The sequence below is a fragment of the Rattus rattus genome, chromosome 8, assembly GCF_011064425.1.
Source record: "Rattus rattus isolate New Zealand chromosome 8, Rrattus_CSIRO_v1, whole genome shotgun sequence".
NCBI lineage: Eukaryota > Metazoa > Chordata > Mammalia > Rodentia > Muridae > Rattus > Rattus rattus.
The window spans coordinates 110,680,492-110,704,040 of record NC_046161.1 but is presented as its reverse complement, the minus strand read 5'-3'; the positions used below and the strand labels follow the sequence as shown (position 1 = coordinate 110,704,040).

General features: G+C 52.1%; 1 protein-coding gene across 1 annotated transcript; it reads right to left on the bottom strand.

The window, feature by feature from the left end:
* Positions 1-2,650: 2,650 nt before the first annotated feature.
* Positions 2,651-23,475, bottom strand: Exog (exo/endonuclease G). Its single transcript, XM_032911119.1, is given in 7 exon segments — positions 2,651-4,004; positions 4,006-4,044; positions 13,970-14,084; positions 16,212-16,288; positions 17,500-17,639; positions 21,391-21,540; positions 23,286-23,475. Coding segments are annotated over 7 exon segments (1,107 nt in total). The 5' UTR covers positions 23,449-23,475; the 3' UTR covers positions 2,651-3,581.
* Positions 23,476-23,549: the final 74 nt, after the last annotated feature.

Here is a 23,549-nt window from a genome sequence, read left to right as displayed (position 1 = left end):
TCAAGAAAAACTAATGAGACAAAACAGTGGGGGAAGGGACAATCACTATACGCGGCATTTCTGTCGGCTTGGCGTTCCTGAACATACGGTTGAAGGAAAGGAAGCTGCCAGCTTCCATGGAGTGAAAACCTGAAACCTGCTGGACAGATAACCTCTGCTCTCCTGCCAAGCCTCAGGCTACAGCCTGCCTGCGAGGCTGTGGCCGCCCAGCCAGGCTGTCTCTTGTGCAGATTAGACCATACTGACCCCTAGAGGTACTCTGCTCTCAGACCAGAGCAACCCGAACCCCATGCTGGCAATGTCCCTGATGGATTCCATTTACAGGAGGTCAAAGGGCAAAGCACCCGGCTTAGCCTTCTCTGGTAAGCTGACTGATTTCTAAATGGGAGGCGGAATACAGGAGAGCCGTGCCCGCTGTGAGGCCAGCCTCGTCAGCTCCACCAGGACAAACCAGAGTGAGACCCTGGGGGCTTAAAAATAGAGGCGTATGGGAAAGAGGCTCACAGCAAAGGAAGAGGGTGAAGTGTTCAGGGCCAAGCAGGAGCAAGGACTACTGTGTGCAGGGCATGGTTAGGGTGACCCGTGCATTACTTCTGTCACTGTGACCGATCACCGGACAGAAGCAACTGCAGGAAGGGTTTATTTGAGCTAATGGTGCCGGGACTCCAGTTCACCATGGCGTGGGAGGCACCACAACAGGAATGGCTGTCTCCCGAGGTTTGAGCAGTGAGGTAGAAGGTGTTTACACAGTGGCAGACAGGAGGCAAAGCACACAGGCCAGAACCAGGGGGGAGGGGTTGACCTTCAAAGCCTGCTTCTCCTGACCTACTTCCACCAGTCAGGCCTCCCCTCCCAAGAACTCACAGCTTTCAAAGCCGCACAGGCTGGGGATGTGTTGGTGAGGGACACGTCACATCCTAGCCATCCACCAGCTGTTAACAGGAAGTCGGCCATGAACGGAGGAAGCTCAACAATACCCTCAGAGATGGGGCAGGGCACACAGGTGACATGGCAACACAGAGGATCATGCCAGTGTTGGGCTGCAAACTGAGCGCAGCTCTGCAGGAAGCCATTCCCTCAAGAGCAGACTGCCTTTCCTGCTGGGCACTAATCAAAGGCCAAAGAAGACAGGTTTCTGCTGTTTAGAAGTTAAGTGCAGAAATGGTAGCACATAGCTTGGGGTGGGAGTGGAGTGGGGTGCTAGCCCTGAGCTCTCTAACTTTTAGTAAGGCCTTCCTTTGCTGTATTCAACTTTAGCCAACAGCCTTAGTCCAAAGATCAAAGAATTTGAAGATGTCACTAGAAAAAAGACTGGGGCTGGAGAGATGGCTCAGTGGTTAAGAGCACTGACTGCTCTTCCAGAGGTCATGAGTTCAAATCCCAGCAACAGAGATGGCTCACAACCATCTGTAATGAGACCTGATGCCCTCTTCTGGTGTATCTGAAGACAGCTACAGTGTACTCACATATAATAAATAAATAAATAAATAAATAAATAAATAAATAAATAAATAAATAAATCTTTAAAAAAAAAAAAAAGATTAAGGATTAAATCCCCTACCCACAGCCAGGGACTTCCCACAGCAGAGCCCACCCAGCATGGCCATTTCTCCAGACCAGGAACTGGAAGGGTAAATGACCCAGAAGGCAGTGGTCCAGGCTCGGTCCAAGAACCTGAGGGGAACCCACTGAGGTAGCAAATGGGTAGTGGCCCCACTCGGGTTTGGCAGGTTACGGCGTTTGTCTCTGACACACCTGGTACTCAAGCAAGGCCCAGGGATCTGCTGCACTGGAATCCAGGGAAAGGACGGCCACACCAAAGGGGCCACAGTGACCCGAGCTAGAGGAAATTCCAAGTGTTTGATTTGGGCACTTTTAATGGAAATGTTCACAGACAATTCAAGCATCAGTGTTGTTACCAATGCACTACATTTCACACCTAAACACCGAGGGCAGGGCTTCAGAGCACTGGCTGCTCTCCCAGAGGACCCCAACTCGCTGTAGAGAACCCGGCATTCACATGGTGGCTCAGAACCATCTGGGAATCATTTCCAGGATATTCAGTGAGCTCTTCTATGGGCATCAGGTACTTGGTATGCATAGATGCAAACAGGCAAAACACTCATAAAGACACAGATTCAAATAAAAAATAAAATAAAAAATGGTCAGGCACACTGTCTTTTTGGTTTGTTCTGATCTCTGTCTCACAATGACCAGGTAGCATCTTTCACAGGAAATAAAATCCCAAGCTTCTAAAACTTACTGATGAAGTCAGACAAGATTCTTCCTGAGCCGGGAAAGCATGGGAAGTAAGTCCAAGGCCACTGGCAAGCAGAGGGGAGCACGGCCACGGGAGAGGGGGCTCGGCTGCATGGATACATAGTGGGAACCTGGGACACAGCCAGGAGGAGCCCCAGCTTCCTTCCCAGGGCTCCTGGAGAAGCGCTCAGGCCCCACCATCACCTCTTTTCTGAGGAGAGAAAGTAACAGGTTTTTTTGGTCACAGTGACATTTTGGCTTTCTATCCTCAGAAGGACTGGCACAAGTTAGTGGGGAACAGGAAGATAAAACAGAATGGCATTAATCAGCCACTGCGTCCTACACCCGATTGTTTCTTTTTATCCAAACGAAGGAGCAGAACAGGGCCAGCCACTGCCTTCTTGTCTTTATTGTAAAGCCATGGCATTTCCATCAGAGGCAAACACAACGCCACAAAGATCACTCTCGTACTGCTCAGAAGACAGAGGCAGAGTGGCAGATTCAGACAAGTCCTTCTGCCCGGAAGCTACTGGGCCGAGCATACTCAGGACAGCTCAAGATCTGTACACAGCAGTGTAGGTCAGCACAGAGAGCAGCTGCTCTTTCCCCTGGGAATGAACTGCTCTGGAGCTTGGGCCCAGGCTAGACCTACCTGTGGTGTGCTGGCCAGGCAGGTAGCAGGAAAGAACAGAGGTACCCGGCGACTCTCAGCACGCACCTTTCTTGCGCTCCCTTAGAACGGCCCCCATGAAGCAAGAAACACACTTATCTGGCACCACGTGATCCCTGGAGGGAACCACAGGCTCTGGTGAAACCCACGAGGTACCTCCATCTTTCAAAGACCCGCTGTTTCTTCCCACAGAGATGACGTGCTCACTCTTCTGAGGAGACAGACCCTTCTCACCAGGAGGGCCTTGGCACCAGAAACAGCCGTCAATACGGACTGAGTCAAACCCCATCTACTTTGTCTTAACTCTGAGGCATCCGGGAGACTGCTGTAGAACACCAATGGGGGACATGAAGCTCCCTGAGCCTTGTCTTCCCCACAGGTAAGATGGGAACAGCAGGGTTTGCACAGGGGAGGAGCAGTCATCGGATGCTCGGTTGCAGGATCTCAAGGCCATGAGAGAAGAAGCATGCAAATGCAAATCGGAGAGAAGAGAGTTTTAAAACCACCTCAGCCAACTCCGGTCCTAGGGAAAACAACACTGAGTTTTGAGCCAGTGGGTTTTGGTCAGGATTCCATCATTTCTTGAAAACGCCTCTGCCCGGAGAGGCCTTGCCTGTTCGTCTCAGACGCTGAGCGCACACCCAGGCAGACGCTAGGACTGCTTTTCCAGCTGGGCGTCCTTCTGCTCCTTAGCCTTCAGTTCCTCCAGCTTTTTCCCATAGCGACTCAGGAAGTAATCGTCAGGTTCCACCCCGGAGCTCTTCAAAGCTTCCAGAACCTTCTCCAGTCTGGCCACAGACCGGGCTCCGTCGATCTTCCTTGTGCTCAGGTACAGAGTGAACTCCTGGAACCCCAGGAGTTTGCAGGTGTCCACGGAGCAAATGTTCCGGATGTCCCTGGTTCTATCCAGATGGGGGAAAAACACCAGGCCTGACATCTTCTCTAGGTCATGGAGGCTCACCTGGAACTCGGTTAACTGGGACTGGAACCCGATGGCTTTATTTGGTACCACAAAGGCCCCCAGTGCCAGTGGCTCGGTGGATTCTGGGCTTCTGCGAGCCAGGATTACCTTGTAAAAGGTGTGAGGGGACTGCCACATTGTCCTCACCGATCACCTAAAAGCAGAGTAGCCTGGTTAGTGCACTGAGCTGAGACCACAGCCTCCCGGGCTTTGCTCACACAGCTCTGCAGATGAATTACAGGAAACACCCTGTGAGCGGCCTCAGTGTAGCCAATGCATTCAACCAAGGGCCACAGAAAAGGAAAGGCATTCAAACCAGCTGAGTACTGACCAGTTCTAGCCAGTCTTTAAAACACTCTGACCTCTGCAAGGCGGTGGCTCTGGAGGATGAAGCAGGTGGATCTCTGAGTTTAAGGCCAGCCTGGTTGACAGAGCGGCCAGGGCGATGCAAAGAGACCCGGTTTTGAAAAACCGAAACAACAAAAAAGCACAATGTTACCCCAAAGGGCAGGGGTCACAGTATGCTCACAGGAGCAGAGAACAAAGGGGTGCTACAAGCAAGCACTGAGCTTCTGGTGGAAAAAAGAGCTGTCATTTCCTCTTCGTTGGCTAACCCAAACTTGTAAACCGCTCTAAACACAGAAGTCCAAACTGCTGGCTTCAGCACTCCCAGCTCACAGTAAAAACAGCCTAAACTCCCCAAGAAACAACAGACAGCCCTTGAAGCAGCGGCCAGACATGGCCGGGACAGAACTTTCTAGATTACCTCCTTGTGGCTCCCTTCTTACAGTTAACTACATGCAAACGCTTTTGCTTAGTTCCAAATGCCCATGGATGACCAAGCATTGAACTTCTAAACTATGCTGTCAAACCGGACGCTTTAGAAAAGCAGCCACATGACGAGGAAGGCAGAGGCGGAGACACGAGCCGCTCTGGAGGTTGGCCTAGTAATGAAATAACAGTGTGAGGACGCCTCTTCGGATGTCCCTCCAATAGGCTAAAAGCCTCCGTCTGTTGTCTAAGAAACAAAAGCTGAATGTCCATTTACTTAATGGCCCCCGATAAAATGACAAGCCCCAACTGAGCATGCTCAAAGTGCTTCTCTGTACAGGCCTTTGCGGCGGTTGGTAGGTCTTCTCTCCCGGTCAGACAGTTGTAGCTGCAGAGTAGATTCCCTGTCAGAAGCCCAGAAGCCCAAATATGGCGGGCGAGGTGAAAGCCAAAAGAGAGGACTTTTTTCCTATTTTTACAAACTCCTATCCACATTGCACAGAGCCCAGAAGCCCATGGTCTGTCACACTACCACAGCCAGCGATGGGACTTCAGGGAAGACCCCGCCCACCCACCCGCCACAGGATCTGCAGCCAATCGTTTTCGAACGTACTGAAAGTGGTTGGTGGGTCAGGGCTCAGACAGAGCAGGGTTCATGAACCCGCACTGTTCACAGGTTCAGGATTCTGGGCCCCTGGAGTGCCTTGTGCAACTAGGATGTGAGCTCATCAAAGCAAAGGGTGAGGAGGGCAGCTGCTCTTCATCCCCTGGCCACAGATCCCCAGCGATGCTGATGATCGTCCAGCATAGTATAAAGGTGGTGTGGCACCCAGATGAAGGCAAGAGGGTCAGAAGTTCTAGGTCATACTTGGCTACACACTTAAGAGCTCAGGGCCAGCCTGGACTACAAATCTCATTGCAAAGGAAAGAGGAGAGCAACAGAATTCTGCTCTCAAGCAGCATCACTAACAGCCAGGGAAGCCACGGCTTTCCCTACAGGCAAAGTGCTCTATGTGGCCAGCTACTAAAACATGACAGTAACAACACAGCCAGAACCAAGGGCACAGCTCCTGTGGAACCACCTTCACAGGGGGCAGGAAACGAGCTGTAAACACCCCACAGTGGCTGGGAACCCACTGGCAAGCCAACTCCTGGCGCCACCTGGTGGGCTTTCCGTGTCACTGCAACATAGCGTGAAACCCTTGGGGCTCCTTCTGTACCATTCCCTTGACTATTTCTATCGTGTGGGCTCTTTGTACACAAATGGTTATTTTCAAAAATAATTAACTGGTCACATGCACTGGCTGCCAACCAGAGCTGCTAACTGAGTTCCTTCAATTCCAGTGAAAGGTATAGATGATTGATATCTTATGCTTCCTTGGTAGTGTGCTGTTTCTATAGTTGCGGGGTTTTGAAATCACGACAGCTTGAGGACCTTCAGTGCTGCAGTCCCGAGGGTGTGAGGGATGCTGGGCACCAGTCTATCCCTCAGCTACCCTCAATCCTTGACAGTGACCCTACTCAGAAACACAGCATGTGGCCCTTCCATCCAAGACCTCCCCACAGGTGAGTAGAAAACGAATCCCCTTCCACTTTCTGAGTTACCTTGTCTAAGTCCATCTACGTTGTTCCAGCACACCTACAGGGTGCCATGCCTGTTTGGAAATTCAAAAACCCAGTGTTGGTTCCTTAGCTTTGGGACTTAGGGCCAGGTGGTAGTGGCGTATGCCTTTAATCGTAGAGCTTGAGAGGCAAAAGCAGGCGGATCTCTGAGCTTGAAGCCAGCCAGGTCTACAAAGTGAGTTCCAGGACAGCCAGGGCTACACAGAGAAACCCTGTCTCAAAACAAACAAAAAACTTGAGACATGAATAATCTTAAAATAACTTAGGGTCCTCTTTCTTTAGGTAACTCAGCAATACACGTTAGCGTTTGCTTTGAGGAAAATCGCTACCAGAAAATGTCCCTGGACCGTGTGCACTGAAGCATGAGGTTCAACTGACCAGGCAGACATCTGCTCAGGTTATGACAGCAGACTGATATGGTAGGGGACAGAGAGAGAGAGAGAGAGAGAGAGAGAGAGAGAGAGAGAGAGAGAGAGAGCGCGAGCGCGCGAGCGCAAACATACCTCAATCCTAAAAGGCCGGAGATAATTGTGAGTTTGAGTTTGGGGCCATCCAGGGCTATACAGTGAGACCCTGAGTCCAAAGGGGAAGGGGGTAATGGTGGTGCACAGATAAACAATCCCAAAACCCTGAGGTAGGGGTAGGAGGACCTGGAGTTCAAGGCCAGCCTGGGCTATATGGAACCCTGCTCAAAACTACAACAACTACAACAAAGATTTCAGAATCACCAAGACCTATTTTAAAACCTATTTTTTGAAGTGGACGTCATTCAGAAGATAGGTTTTGCAGAGGTAGAGTGGGAAGACGTGGGCTCCAGCAAGATTAGGGCAGTTAAAGGTCAGCATGGAGAGATCAAGTTGAACACAATGGCCGCAGACAAAGGATTTCTGTACGGCTTAACAGGAACCAGGCCTTTAATATCAGTACATCAGCAACAAACCTTTTCACCGAAGATTTGGCATAAAAATGCTTTACAAAGGAGAACGCTGTTGCTATTAAAACACTCAGAAACCCTGAACCCTTGTCAAGGTTAACAAAAGTTGGAGATTGACCAACTGGAAGCGAGTGGAAAATACAACATATCTAACGGCCATAAGATGGACTCACATAGGGTTGGGGATTTGGCTCAGTGGTAGAGCGCTTGCCTATCAAGCGCAAGGCCCTGGGTTCGGTCCCCAGCTCAAAAAAAAAAAAAAAAAAAAAAAAAAAGATGGACTCACATGTAGGTTGGTCATTTCCTCAACACTGGCCGGAGCAACTCCTTCCTTCCCTCCAAGTGACAGAAGCAGCACCTTATCCCTGTCATAGCCACAAAACCACCCCAGATCCAGAAGAAGTTGGAAGAAACAATAGACTTAGCCTGCTGTTTGCAATGTCATAGCTGTTGTATTGAGTGACATCCTTAAGATAAACATATCTAGTGACAGACACCATCCCCAGTAAAACCAGAAGGAAAAAAGTGAGACCAAAACTAAAACTGCCGGGACACTCCAAGGGACCACGCCCTTAGGATGCCAATTACATGAAGAGAAAAAGAATGGTGGTTTGAAAACCATAGGTTTTGTGCACACCTACAAGGACAGGAGGCAGCACCAGGCTCCGTGCACACCTACAGGAGGGGGAAGTCAACAGGAGTGTTGGTCAGCCCTGTGCATTAGTCAGCCCTGTGCCAGGACCAGCAGAGCCAGCAGGCACCTGCTGGTAAGGCTGCATAAACCGCATAGAGCCTCAACCGGCCGGGAACTGCTCCTGGCAGTGGGTAGATGCCTAGATGAACGAGCATTCCCTGCACTTCAGAAAGAAGCTTCCTGTCCTACCGGGATGCCTCTGGACTCCTGGGACAGGTTTCTGATTTTCTCCCCGCTAGGAGTGGCTGGGAGAAATCTGGAGCTTTAGACATGGCTCACCTTACACCAGCACTCTCATCGGATCGCTACGGTGTTCAAACCCAAATCTTCAGGTACGTGTCACTTCTCTGGCTCTCTCTCAGAAGGGGAACGTCAGAGAAAGCACATGGACAGCCTCGGCTACACTACGGGCGACTCTGATTCGAGCTGTCGGATGACTCACTTCTGATAAAATCACCGCTACTCTCCCTTCCCGAGGGCTACACGCACTCAGTTCTCGGGTGCTGTGATCCATCTCCTCAGATCCTAGTGGACATTTCTGCCTGGCTGTAAGGAACCCTCCTGGCCCATTTTCTGCTATTTCTGCATGCTAGCAGATCCCCCTTGCAACTGGGCTCCACAGAGAACGTCTTTCATTACTGACGGACTCGTGCTCTGCACGGGACACTCAGTTATCCCTGTGGCACAGACCTTTGACAGCCTCAAAGGACGATGCTCTCACTGGGCATCAGGTGTGGGAGAGGACAGCTCCAGGCCTGGATCTCGCCTTGTTATGAGGAGCCGTACGACCTGGCTGACCCTGCAAGCCTCCGTTTTCCTGCGTGCAAGAGAAGAGCTGCAACCTTTTGCCCTCACTACACGCCGGTGCCTTTGCCTCACTTCTCCAGAGTGTACACGCACACGCTCCACACCTGCACGGCACTCAGGGCGTACCCCACGTTGGCTGTGTGTGCCCTCCTGAGGGACAGAGTGTGTGTGCGCAGCTGAGAACAAGCAGCAGTCTTAAACATCGTGTGATCAGAACCATCATGCTTAGCTGCCAAGCACCACTCCAGAGCGGGGGCTCACGGCTCACGCTGCTCCTTCAGAGGAACAGAAGCTCCCGAGAGCTGTGCAATGCGCCAGTGTTGCCCACAAATGCTTGACCGGAACGGATACCTAAAAGGTCCCGCATGCTAGAGAACCGCCAGGATTTAGCTGGACATTCAGATTTCAGCATCCAGGCCTTCATCTCTTCGGCGTCCTCTGACTAAATCTGCTCGCTGCCTCAGCACAGGCTGCCCCTCCCCTTCTTTTCCAGTCTCACCGTTCCTCAAATGTGCTTTCCTTAGTGAGACCACAAGCTTGCATCTGTGTGTGCATACAAATACATTTTTGCCCAACTGAATTGATTTTTTTTCTTTTACTGAAAGCTATCTTTTTCTCACGTAATATATCCTGATTCTGGTTTCCCCTCCCTCTACTCCTTCCCGTTCCTCCCCACCTCCCTCTCATCCAGGTCCAGCTCCTTTTCCGTCTCTCATTGAAAACAAATGGGCTTCTAAGGGATAAGAAGAAAAAGTGAAATAAAACAAAACCAGCAAATAGGACAAATAGGACGAAACAACAACAGAAGGAAAAGAGCCCAAGAAAAGGCACACGAAACAGACGCAGAGACTCGCTCACACCTCCTGGAAGTGTCCTGCCTCCAGAGTCCGTCCTCGCCCCACCCCCGTCACTACTGCACACTGTAGTCACACCGCACAGGGCCATGCTCTCTGAACATCAACCCCGGCTTCTCCCTCACTTCAATCAGGCCTCTGCAGCTGGGACTCCCCAGGTGACCAATCCTGTCTTCTTCTCCCCCTCCTTCCTCTTCAAAGATCCCGCACCATTATTTCCTCTATGTTGTTTATGAGAAGCAGCCGGGGTGTCCAGGCAAACCTAGAGCTTAATTTAAATGTGCTGAGTGGCTGAGGTAGGTCCCAGCTACTGAGAGGCGACCTCCAAGGATTGCCTGATTCCCAAGGGTTCCAGAACAACCTGGGCAGCACAGCCAAACCGTCTCTGCAGATAAGGAAATATCGTGTTGAATGAGAGGAAGAGCAGGGGAAGTGGGGAGGAAGAGGAAGCTAAAGGGCTCCACGAATGCTTTCCGAAGCCTACTGCCTTCTCTTCCTGAAAGGGGGTGAGGTTGAATGGCCTGAGCCATCTGAACCAGGGAGGGCTGTTAGATCCACCGCAGTACTGCATACTGTACACATTTCAATCAGCTGCTGCTTATTACTCAGTTTCCAGTTTTGTTTTTTCTTCTTCTTTTTTTTTCGGAGCTGGGGACTGAACCCAGGGCCTTATGCTTGCTAGGCAAGCGCTCTACCACTGAGCTAAATCCCCAACCCCCAGTTTTGATTTTTTAATAAAATTATCAATTTACTCTCATCCTAGTAGAGAAGTTACATGCGGTCTCCCGATCACTAACATCACCAACTACTGAGCAAATGGCAGGTGCATCATGTCATCGGCTAAAACCCTCTCTGAGGTGTGTGTCATGGAAAGCCTCTGTTCACATCTCTGCTGTAGACAAAACAAAGTCTGTGACCAGCAGACTGGACCGGCAGAAACCAGAGGTGTGCGAAGGGGCAAATGATATAAAAATTAGGCAGTTCCTGGAGAAGAGATAACAGCCAACAACTCAAGCTCAAGCCTAAAACCCCTGTGAAGATGGAAGGAGAACAGACTCCACATAAGCACACGCGTGTACACGCATGTGTGCACACACATACACTCACACACAGACACACACTCACATACATACACACAGACACACACACACTCACATAGACAGAGACACACGTGCACTCACAGACACACACACACTCACATAGACAGAGACACACGTGCACTCACACACAGACACTCACATAGACAGAGACACACGTGCACTCACACACATACTCACATAGACACAGACACACACACAGACACACACATACTCACACACACACAGACACACACACACACACACACACACACACACACACACACACACACACTCACACACACACACACACACACTCACATACACACACACAGACACACACACACACACACACACACACTCACATACACACAGACACACGTGCACTCACACACAGACACACACAGGAAAGGAGGAGAGAGAAAGCAATCAGGACCGGAATTTGAGGACGTCATTGCAGGTGAACACCTCCCTCCCACAGGACAGGCCCTTGAGGAAGCTGAAGGGAAGCTCCGCCCGTGTAAACGTCAGGAGGCCCTATCTATACATTAAGAGACCTGGAATGCTAAGGACTCAGAAGCCCAGAAAATGAAGACCTAAGACAAGGAAGGCTTTAAGACAAAAACAACAGCCAAGACCCTCACTCAAAGCACACCTTCAGGAAGCTCGGACCGCACGCATCTGATGAATGTGAGGAAAGCTGACAGGTCTCTAGAAACCCTTCAGGCTACTTGAACCTCTCGAGCATCATGTACTGATAAGCCAACGGCCAGCATCGCATGCTCCAGTGTAATGGACACTGAGACCAGTTCTGAACTTCAGACAGACTTCACCCAAGCCCAGTGGCTCACTGGCCTCTGAGTTCATGGCATGAACCCCTCTTTGATAAAGCACGCAGTGTGTTTTACAGTGTCCTCCCCTGGGCTCTGCCTGCTATTTCCACACCGTGTAACTGAACGTTACTCATTTTTTTTGCAGAAGTGGCATTTTCTCCTCATGTAGCATAGTGGAGGCACCAATTATCAGGAAGTCCCATTACTAGAGATAAGGACTTTGGGCATTTGGTTTGGAAGTTAAAGTTATCAATTCTCACCGTTTCGATCATTCAAGGACTTGTGGGAATGATGAGCACACGCCCTGCTCCTCACAGAACTTCTGTTACACTCAGGCATCCGCTGACAATATCTGGTTGAATAGCTGTCACTGTGACGGCCACAAAATGATCCCTGAGTTTCCCACTCGCGACAACTCTGTGGCAGACGTCAGTTGGGAGCGCCCTGGCCCCGTGAGCTCACTCACCATCGGTACTGACTTAACTCGGTTTACACTCCATCTGGTTTTCATAGTTACTCACGGATAGGGTAAGGCTGCAGTGGAAGACTCTGGCGGCTTAACCCAACCTCCTCCCAGCTCACTCCTATGTCCTTCTGACAGGTCTGTTTGTTCAAGCGCTTCCTCACCTCGTGCACGCTGGCAGGAACCAGACAGACACTTCTCTATGTGTGTGTGTGTGTGTGTGTGTGTGTGTGTGTGTGTGTGTGTGTGTAGTGGGAGGGATATGACAGGGGGACATTTAGCAAGTGTATGTGTGTGTGTGTGAGTGTGTGTCTGTGTGTGTGTGTGTATGTGTGAGTGTGTGTCTGTGTGTGTGTGTGTGTGTGTGTGTGTGTGTGTGTGTGTGTACGTGTGTAGTAGGGGGTGTGAGACATGTAGGAGGGGACACTTAGCAAGAAGTGACTTAGAAGACAAGAGCTGCCAGTGGCTAAAAGTCTGTGTCACTGCTTCAGAGCCCTCTCAGCACAGGAGCAGGACACATAGTTTGTAAATTGTAGTTTAGAAAATCACAGCCAATAAGAAAAGCAATAAATAAAACAGATGTGTTCTGCTATCAAATTGGAACGTCACAGGTAAATAATTAAAAAAATAAATAAATAAAGCACACCAAAATAAGTAAATAAAGTGTGCACGCTGTCTTCGGGTATTGTTTTGTTTGTTATGCTTTCTTGATTTTGAGGGGTTTGTTGTATTAGGTATTTGGTTTTGTTTTTTTCTTGAGAAAGAACTTAAACTTGGGTGTGTAGATATAGGGAGATGACCTGGAAGGACTTGGTGGAGGGAAAGAATTGTGATAAAAATATATGGGGTTGGGGATTTGGCTCAGTGGTAGAGCGCTTGCCTAGGAAGCACAAGGTCCTGGGTTCGGTCCCCAGCTCCGAAAAAAAAGAAAAAAGGAGAAAAAGAAAGAAAAAAATATATATTTAACTTTAAAAACCATTTTATATAATAAAAAAACATGTAGCAAGACACTCTTAATTGAGTTAATTTTCCTTTTATGCTGTGCAAAATTTTATTATACACAAGTTATTTATGAAACACCCCCAGTCTCACACACACACGAAACACGAGCGAATCGCTCTGTGTTTATGGGTCACCAGCCTCTTCTGGTGATGGGAGCAAGAGGGTTTAGGCAAAGCCAAAAATAATTATATTCCCAAATTAAAATAATAGACAGCTTTAAGCACTTTGGTTCTAAGATCGTAAAAACAAAACAAAACAAAAAACCAAAACCCTAAAATTAAATGAGTAAGTTGGTCAGAAGGGGAAGCTCAAAAGGAGTCAGTCTTAAAGTACGAATTCTTTTGCTTCCATCAGCACCTCAAAGGGCTGGACTTCACAACCCTGGAACCCACGTGGAAGCAGTGGGCATGGACACAGCATGGCGCATCCAGACAGCCAGCATAGGCAGGTGCAGAGCAGCCCCGGTTCTGCTCACAGGCTTTCTAGCTGCTCCCTAAGCCTCTGATCATCTGGCAGCTTAACCCAACTGCATTTACTAAACACCTGCTCTATCCCCAAATCTCAGTGTCCCTCCCCTGCACCGCCACACAACGCCACCCTCCTGATACAACTCTCAGGGTGCCTCTCCACAGAGGTGCAGTCACACTATTGGTAGAGCCCTCAGCCCTGCTGAGGCGCTCCTTGGTAGAAAGTCCTTGAACCCTCGACACTGGAGCCTTCCGTAGCAGTAGTTATCGTCTTTCTTTCTGTCACTAAAAGCTCTCCGACACTTGGTGTGTTTCCTGCGGTCCGTAAGTGTTCCAGTGTCTTGAACGTACACAGCTGGGGGGTCAATGCCTCCCTTTAGCTGTGAGCATCTTGAAGTCAGCAGTTGTTTTCTCACCCCTCACTAGATCCTCTCCTCCTATAACCCTAACAGGCACCCAGTAAATAATGCTGAATGCGTGACATTAAGGAGCAGGACATCGAATGTGATTATGAGTTCATAGAGCGACATAAGCTGGAATGATACACGTCCTTACCTGGTAACTAACTGTCTTTGTTCCATCGTTTCTAGTATGAGGTAAGGTTAAAGGTCCCGATACTATCCAAACATCTTCAAATCTCTCCGTCAGCTCACGGCAGTACATTTCTATCCTGAAAAACAAACCAAAAATAAACGTTTCACGCTCGCGGGCACACATGTAAGAAAGCAGCAAGTCGCCCAGTCCCTAGGAAAGGCTCTTAAATGAGACGTCTCCTTTAAGAAGTTAACTTCGGGAGAGCCATAGTGGCACACACCTTAGCCCCAGCACCGGGAAGGCAGAGGCGGGAGGATCTATAACGGTTAGAGACCAGTCTTGTCTACATAGCAAGTTCCAGGGCAGCCAAGGCTACATAGTGAGACCCTGTCTCAAAACACAGTATTTTTTTTTTTAATTAAGAACAGTATCAAGACTGTAGCTGTGCACCCTGACCTACACAAGCTGAAAGTAAGGCTTACACCGAGACGTCTCTCAGACCACGTCTCCTGCACTTACCCATAAACGTCAAAAGCTAAACTGTAGTTCCCCAAGTCATGGCTATTTATAGAACGTGTACCATGAAAGACTACTGGATCAAATGACCGTTCTATTGTCTCTCAGCACCAGGATGGACCCTGTCCTAGGCTAAGGGCACTAGGACCACGGACTCCCTCACGTAGCCGAACACAGTGGACTCTTAGGTTCCGGCTGTCCTGGGCATCGACTGTCTCCTGAGTGAATCTGTAGAGCTGGAGGCTCATGGTAGGACTGTCCCTGCGGTGGCGACACGCACTCTTTAAACTGCACTGTGTGCGACCTACAGGGGATGGAGACAGCTGCCACCATTCCTCTCAGAGTTTGGCTGCCTGGTCACAAGGTGAAGTGGTCTCTAGGTTTCCCTCAGGAGAAGGACAGGTGAGAGGCTCCCATAGGTGTGCAGTGTGCAGACACAGCATCGACAAGGAAGGGGAAAACCGCTTGCCCGGAGCTTTAACAAGCTGAAAGGGAGAGCTTTACTCAGGACGGAGTGAGGAGACCTGTGAGTTAAACTGGATCCCTTAACCGAATCCCAGCAGCGATGACACTCGGGGGACTTGAACACCATACTACTGGCACTAAGGAATTACTGTTGATTTTTTTTTAGGTGTGACAGGTTAAATATGGTGGGTTACATTTAAAACAGGTCTTTCCTCCTAAAAATAATACATTTATAATCATATATCTTATAATCATCTGAGCAGGTGGTAGGGATTAGGGTGGACGGATGAAACAGATGTGCCGGGACTTAGGGAGTCTTTACAGATTCGCTTCATGGTCCTTTATGTGTCTGTATGTGCGCAGGGGACAGAAGAGGGTGTTGGACCCCTGGAGCTAGAATTACAGGCAGCTATGGACTACCTGGCACAGGTACTGGGAAGCAAATTCCTGTCCCCTGTGAGCTCCTAGTCATGAGCTCCTAGCCATTCCTCTTTTTATTTTACCTGCATCTAAGTGTGTACTATCTGAGACCTGAAAACAACACAGGATCCCCTGGAGCTAGCGTCACAACTGTGAGCCGCCACGTGGTGCTAGAAACTGAACCCAGTTCCTCTGGCCGAGCATCTCCTTATCTCCCGCTAGACTGTTCTGTTTTGGTTTGGTTTTGGTGGTGGAGATGGACGCCAGGACCCCTGTGCATCTGAAGCGAGTAGTCTAGCAGCGAACTACACCCTTGGCCGTACCCTGAACTGTAAAATATTGCACAGGAGAAGCGTACCTGCCTGAGGCGACCTCCGTCGTCACTAAGCCTCAGCCCGGCAAAGTGAGCAACCTGAGAGGCAGCAGAAGCCTCAGCAGCTCCACAGTACCCACCACTAGAATGTCCAACTGCACCACACCGGAGCTTTACTCTTGCAAAGCTCGGAAGCAGACCAGGCAGGGGGTGGTGCCCATGCGTCATCTCGGAAGTCAGGAGGCAAGAAAGGACAATCGCAAGATGAAGCCAGCCTGGGCAGCTGACAATGTGTCTCCCCTAGAAAGCTTAGGAAGAAAGTGCCTTTCCTGGACACACCGCTCTGTTACTAGCAGGAGTATTATCTCGAGGAGTTTCTCTCGAAACCTGACCTTTGAACAGAGGCAGATGGACCAGAGAGGCAGGCTGTCTCTTAAACACAGCAAAGGGAGCAGCCGTTCAGGCAGGATGGCACCTGAGGAGCGGACACACAGGCAACACAGGCACGCTGGCGGTCCAGTACACCGCCCGCCGTCCATGCATACCTACCTATTCCAGTAGCCGGAATTATTCTCAAAATTCTGAGGCACAATGTTAGAAAGGTAAAAGGTTTCTGCCATGGCTTCCTGGGAAGGAAGAAAGGAAGCAGTGTTATTCTAGAATGTCCGCTCTAGATTAGCTCAGACGGCTAGTCACTATGTCTGCTCATCGGTGCTGGGATCTAAACCACGGCCCCACTCGGGCCTCAGCCCCCACCCACTGATGTTTATTTAGATCAACAAAGACACAAATGGTCCAAGACAGAAAACTGTGGTGATGCAAAGAAACACCTCCGGGCCGGAGAGATGGCTTGGCACTGGCCCATCGGGTAAAGGCGCTTGCCCTGCAACCTGGTTACCCCTAATCTGGTTCCCAGAACCCACATACAGTTGACAGAAAGAACAAACACTACAAAGATATCCTCTGGCTTCCACATAATACGATCCATGCATACACACACAATATACACAATAAATTTAAAAACTTTAATATGTGTGTGTGTGTATGTGTACATGCATGCTAGGCACAGTGTCTGTCATCCCAGCACTTCAGAGGTAAAGGCGTGGGGATCAGAAACTCAGGGTCATCCTAAGCTACGTAATCGGTTCTAGGCCAGCCTGGGCTACCCACGCATGTCTCAAGTAGTGGTAATAATAAAAAATAAAAACTACAATGCAAGTAGTTCAGTGTGTCTGGCTTTTATCATTTATAGCATCCGTCCAAACACATGTTCATGAGCTCCAAGGCCTCTGGGGAAAATAAGAATAAGTTCGGGCTTTGCACATCTGGAGGAAAGGTCACCTTCCGGGGATTCTATTTAAGAGGTGTAAAAACCAAATTCTAATTCAAAGGTAGGAGAGGAAACCTCCCTTTCCTCCCGGTTTCTGCCCACTGTAATGTGTCCTCTCTGCACATCTAATCTATGTGCGCAGAGCTCCGCCCGCTGACTAACCAATTCTGCCACCCCCGGCAGCCTGGCAGCCACTGGGTCAGATTTGCTGTGTTTCAACTTTTCTTCATCTCTGAAACCTCTCAAAATAAAAAAATGAGCTAGGGGCTGGGTGTAGCTCGTTGGTGAAATGTTTGTTTAGTGTACACAAGTTAAAGTTAAAAGTGAAGTCCAAGACCTGACACCCTCACACGGAGAGATGTGCGAGGAGGAAAATACGAATGTGCATAAATTATAATTTTAAAAAGGCACCGAAATAACGAAAACAGACGAGGACATTCACAGGCTTTACAATTTGGTTCCTAGATCATCAGCCACACAACCTCATCCTCTCCAAAGTCTGCCTACACTGGAAAACTTGTTATTTCCTGCCGGGGCCATGTGGCCTCGTGACCAGCCACTTCCAATATAGTCTTCATTGAGGGCGCTGAAGGCTGAAGGGACAGTAGGATCCGGCTTGAATTTACAGTGCTTCCTGTCCGCATCACCTGAAGAAGAGCACACAGAATGGTTATCAGTGGGTCCTCTAAGGCGGGCAGGTTGGCTAGTGTGGGAAGGTACAGTTTCAAGCAGCTGGCGTCAGGGACCATATATATGCCTCAAGGTCCCTGAACAGCTTGGATAGTTCATCTGAGCTTGGCAAGGCTGGCCTAGGGCAGGATGCTCCTCCTACAGTGAAGCTCCCTCTCGTTCTCAGACTCTGGCCTTTCCAGTTAAAGGAAAACTGCCCTGGGCAGTGTACGAGAGAAAATGGTGAGTGGTAGGGAACAGAGAAAACTTCACCACCAAATCAACTTGTTCCACATAGCTTATAGGATCATGTAGCTTATAGGATCCTGGGAGCACACACAAGCTCAAACTAGCAAAGGGGCAGGGAAGTCACAAAGTTCCTCTTCCCATTGAGGTGCCACTGGCAACTGATGGCCCTTAGGAGGAGAGTCAGTTTTTCAAGAAGGCTGGGCCCTGAGAAGCAAAGCACACTCCAGTGCACACACAGATAGCACTAAGTGGCCTGGGGGGGGTTGGGGGAGGGGACAGGAGGTGGAGGGACAGGGTGGAGGGGAAGGGAGTGGAGGGGGCAGGAGTGGAGGGGACAGGAGTGGAGGGGACAGGAGGGAGGGACAGGAGTGGGGGGGGGGGAGGGGACAGGAGTGGAGGGACAGGGGAGTGGAGGGGGGCAGGGTGGAGGGAGGGCAGGGTGGAGGGGCAGGGGAGGGGACAGGAGTGGGGGACAGGGGAGGGGGGGACAGGGAGGGAGGGGACAGGAGGGAGGGGGCAGGAGTGGAGGAGGGCAGGAGTGGGGGGGGCAGGAGGGAGGGGCAGGGAGTGGAGGGGGAGGGGCAGGGGAGGGGACAGGAGTGGAGGGGGGGGAGTGGAGGGGACAGGAGAGGGGGCAGGAGTGGAGGGGACAGGGGGGAGGGGCAGGGGGAGGGAGGGCAGGAGGGGGCAGGAGTGGAGGGGGGGGAGGGAGAGGGGACAGGAGTGGGGGGGAAGAGTGGAGGGGACAGGAGTGGAGGGGGAGGAGGGGGACAGGAGTGGAGGGGGAAGGAGGGAGGGGGGGGGGAGGAGGGGCAGGAGGGAGAGGGGCAGGAGGGGAGGGGCAGGAGTGGAGGGGCAGGGAGGGGAGAGGGCAGGAGTGGGAGAGGGGGGGAGGGGCAGGAGTGGAGGGGGCAGGGTGGAGGGGGCAGGGTGGAGGGGCAGGAGTGGAGGGGGGCAGGAGTGGAGGAGGACAGGAGTGGAGGGGGCAGGAGTAGAGGGGACAGGAGGGGAGGGGACAGGAGTGGAGGGGGGGCAGGAGTGGAGGGGACAGGGTGGAGGGGCAGGAGGGAGGGGACAGGGAGGGAGGGCAGGAGTGGGAGGGGGCAGGAGGGAGGGGGGGAGGGAGGGGCAGGGGAGGGAGGGGGCAGGGAGTGGGGGGGCAGGAGGGAGGGGGCAGGAGGAGGGGGAAGGAGGGAGGGGGGCAGGAGGGGAGGGGCAGGGAGGGAGGGGACAGGAGGGAGAGGGCAGGAGGGGGGCAGGAGGGAGGGGGGCAGGGGGAGGGGGCAGGAGAGGAGGGCAGAGTGGAGGGGGGGGTGGAGGGGAGGGGGAGGGGGAGGGGGAGGGGGAGAGGGGGGGGAGGGGGGAGGAGGAGGGGGGGGAGGGGGAGGGGGAAGGAGTGGAGGGGGAGGGGGGACAGGAGTGGAGGGGGCAGGGAGGGGAGGGGCAGGAGTGGAGGGGCAGGGAGTGGGGGGGCAGGAGTGGAGGGGCAGGAGTGGGGGAGGGGGGGTGGAGGGGGCAGGAGTGGAGGGGCAGGAGTGGAGGGGCAGGGGGAGGGGAAGGAGTGGAGGGGACAGGGTGGAGGGGACAGGAGTGGAGGGGACAGGGGGAGGGCAGGGTGGAGGGGGGGGCAGGAGTGGAGGGGACAGGAGGTGGAGGGGGAGGAGTGGAGGGACAGGAGTGGAGGGAGGGGGAGTGGAGGGGAGGGAGTGGGGGGGCAGGAGGGGAGGGGGGGGGGGAGGGGACAGGGGTGGGGGGCAGGAGTGGAGGGGGGGAGGGAGGGGCAGGGGGGGGGCAGGAGTGGAGGGGGGCAGGGGTGGAGGGGGCAGGGGGGGGGGGGGGGGAGGGTGGAGGGGGCAGGAGTGGAGGGGGCAGGAGTGGGGGGGCAGGAGGGGAGGGGCAGGAGTGGAGGGGAGGGGGGGAGTGGAGGGGGCAGGGGGGAGGGGGCAGGGGGGGGGGAGGGAGGGGCAGGAGTGGAGGGGGCAGGGAGTGGAGGGGGCAGGGGTGGAGGGGGAGGGGGAGGGGGGAGTGGAGGGGACAGGGGTGGGGGCAGGGAGTGGAGGGGGGCAGGAGTGGAGGGGACAGGAGTGGAGGGGGCAGGGAGTGGAGGGACAGGGTGGAGGGGGCAGGGAGTAGAGGGGCAGGAGGGAGGGGACAGGAGTGGGGGGACAGGGTGGAGGGGGGTGGAGGGGCAGGAGGGGGGAGGAGTAGAGGGGGGGGAGGGGCAGGGTGGAGGGCAGGAGTGGAGGGGGCAGGGAGTGGAGGGGCAGGGGGAGGGGGTGGGGGGGCAGGAGTGGGGGCAGGAGTGGAGGGAGGGGGGTGGAGGGGGCAGGAGTGGAGGGAAGAAGGAGTGGAGGGGACAGGAGTGGAGGGGGCAGGAGTGGAGGGGGCAGGAGTGGAGGGGGCAGGAGTGGAGGGGGCAGGAGTGGAGGAGGGCAGGAGGGGGGGAGGGCAGGAGTGGAGGGGGAAGGAGGGGAGGGGGCAGGGAGGGGTGGAGTGGAGGGACAGGAGGGAGGGGGCAGGGTGGAGGGGGGGCAGGAGTGGAGGGGGGCAGGAGTGGAGGGGCAGGGTGGAGGGGGGCAGGGAGGGAGGGGTGGAGGGGGCAGGGTGGAGGGGCAGGAGTGGAGGGGGCAGGAGTGGAGGGGGCAGGAGTGGAGGGGGCAGGAGTGGAGGGGGCAGGGGGGCAGGAGGGGGGGCAGAAGTGGTGGGGGCAGGGGCAAATGAGGCAGGAGGTTGGGGATGTTAAGAAAAAAAGAACACATGAAGTTATACGGAAACAGCACTGAAAGGGACAAGGTAGTACTGAGGGGGAGGGAAGAGGGAGTGGACCTGATCAAAACCCATTAGATGCTTATATGAAACGCTCACATATGAAACAAGTAAAGCATGTATATGAAAATTCATATATGAGACAATTAAAAATAGACACTTGTGTACTGTGTTTTAGCAAATTATATTCTGGCAAGCTTTGTACTGAGTCAATGGATAAAGGATACAGACAGACAGGAAAGTTGTTTCTGGACATGTTCACGGGGGAGGGTGTCTCACAGCTTGTCTGTTGGCTCTTAGGCCATGACCAATAAACCTCTAAGGTAAGGACTCCAGCCAGAAACCCCCGAAACAGATGTCTTAGTGGGACGAGTGTTTGTAAATAATGTGGCAGTTAGAATGAGAATGGCCTCCACAGACAGTATCTGTCTGCTAGTCCCCACCCGGTGGACGGCTGAGGGGAAAAGAAGGGTTGGGGGGTGTGGCTTGCCTCATCGGACGAGCTGTGCTGCTAAACCCAGTCTCTTTTTTTCCTCTGTCTCTCTACCTGTGGACCAGACGTATAATAGCTCCCAGCTGCTTTTCAGAGAGCAAACAGACATCATTTTCAATGTGCGCTGTGAGATACAATGATTGAAAATACCATCGACAGTCTTCTTGTTTCAAACATGAAACCCTTTAATCGGCACCTGTTACTTTCCCCCAACCACCTACCGATGATCTTGTCCTTGGATATATGTTCAAGAACCCATCTGGGCACCCGCTTTGCCTGATCATACGACAAGGCATGGTTGGTGTAACGCCTGGTCTCTGTTCCAGTTAAAGGAAATCCAAACTGTTCCAAGACAACTTTTTCTGCAGATTCTAAAAAAGAAAGAAAAAAAAAGGGGGGGGGGAGTTATGAACAGAAAAAAGTAATTAGTGACTCTTATTAAGAGCAAAAGTTTCTAAAGACAACAGTGATGTCTAAAATCAACCGGTTCAAAAGTCTCATCATGGAGTCCGATTCTGAGTCCTTGGGAGGGGGACACGGGTCTAATCAAACAGGCCTCGTCTTTGCCATTATTTATTAGGTCAAAGGAAACAGTTTAGCAAAGTCCTCCTCTGCCTATCATCTGCTGGGTATTCACAATAAGCTTCAGCGATAGGGGTACGTGATTGGCGTTGTTGCTGGGGAACAAACGCAGGATCACTCATAACTAAATACGAAGTCACTCCGTGGCCTAGGCAGGCCTTGAAATTTTGCTCCTCCTGCCCCTGCCTACCACACGCTGAGTTTACAGGCATGTGTGTCACTACACTCAGTCGTGGTAATGACTGAATAACTAAATAAAGGCCTGGCTGGAGGTGTGCAGGGTGGAGGAGGAGCAGAGCTCAGTGACAGAGGTGCATGTACTAGAAGGCCTAGCTTCATTCCTGGTACCAAAAATGAACTAAGAGCCCGATCTTACTGGCGTTTCACATCAGTTTCCCAAATCTGTCCGTACCACAAACTGCGCACACATGTGCATGTGTGTATGGATGAATGGATGGACAGACAGACAGATGAATGGACGGATAGATGGACAGACAGACAGATAACAGATAGAACTCGAAGGAAACCATAGTGCCCCTACTAATTATTAGTCACTGACAAAGTTGGACGGGAAAGTCTTGCTACTTATAGAGACAAAAATGGCCATAATTTTAGTTTTTCATCATCATGATCTATCAGCTGCCGGGTTAAGTATCCGTTTAGTTTTTAAAAGACCCTAACTCCATGAGTGAGTACATACACCTGTTACTCCAACAAATCTCATGCCTGGTTGGGTCACAGTGAGTACTAGCTCAAAACAAAACAAACAAACAAACAAACAAAAAAGCCCACCTAAACTGTCCCTCTCGGATACTTCCCCAGTGTTTTAGCTCAAGGAAGGACTGCGGCTGGGAAACTAACACTTCCTCCTAGTGGACTCGACTGGAAGCTGCTTCCAAGGGACTCCTCCCCATGCCCTGTTAATTTAAGGATGTTCACAAGAAGACTGGCTAGCAGGTATTTACGGAAACGCCTTCAAACATACTTGCTGTGATGGTTAACGCTGTCAATTTGACTGAATCTACAAACACCTAAGAAACGGGCCTCCGGGGAAAAGGATGATCTTGATTGTATTAATTGATATAGGAATCCCCAGTTTAATTCTGGCTGGGGCCACTCCCTAACTGGGATCTGCACTATATAAACTGGGAGAAAAGTAAGCCGAACAGCAGCACGCATCTGTCCCCGTTTCCGGACAGTGGAAGCGATGTGGCCAGACGCTTCGAGATCCTTTCCGGCCAGGATGAGGTGCACCTCGAACTGGGAGCTAAAACAGACCCTTCCCTTAAGTTGCTTCTGTCGGGTATACATAGTCACAGCAACAGGAAAAGAAACTAAGACACTTACTGAAGGCCAATTCTGTACCAGGCACTGTGCTGCACCTAAGGTGGAGAACAAACATAGTCTCAGCTCGGGGTGGAGCTAAGGATGGAGGGGCGATGACGTGTGAGCCCGCAGCCGGGTGAAGAATTTGGGGGAGCAGGGGGAGCAGAGGGAGCCGAGCACCAGGGACAGAGCCGGCCCGCAGACTCACCGTGCGGCTGCCTCGCCGGCCTCGCGGACCCCGCGTCCCGACGCTGGAGGAACTGCACCGCCGTCAGCCCTGCTCCTGCGGCGCCCACTACAGCCCCGGCCAAGAAGCCATTCAGAAACAGCCGCGAGTCCCTGAGACGCGAAGCGAAGCCCTTTGCAGCCATGATTCTGGGCCGCCAGCACTTTGTCTCTGCCGCGCATGCGCACGCGGGGACTTCGAGGCCAGAAAGGTCCAATCGCCCGCTCGGGAACCAGGCGCGCACGC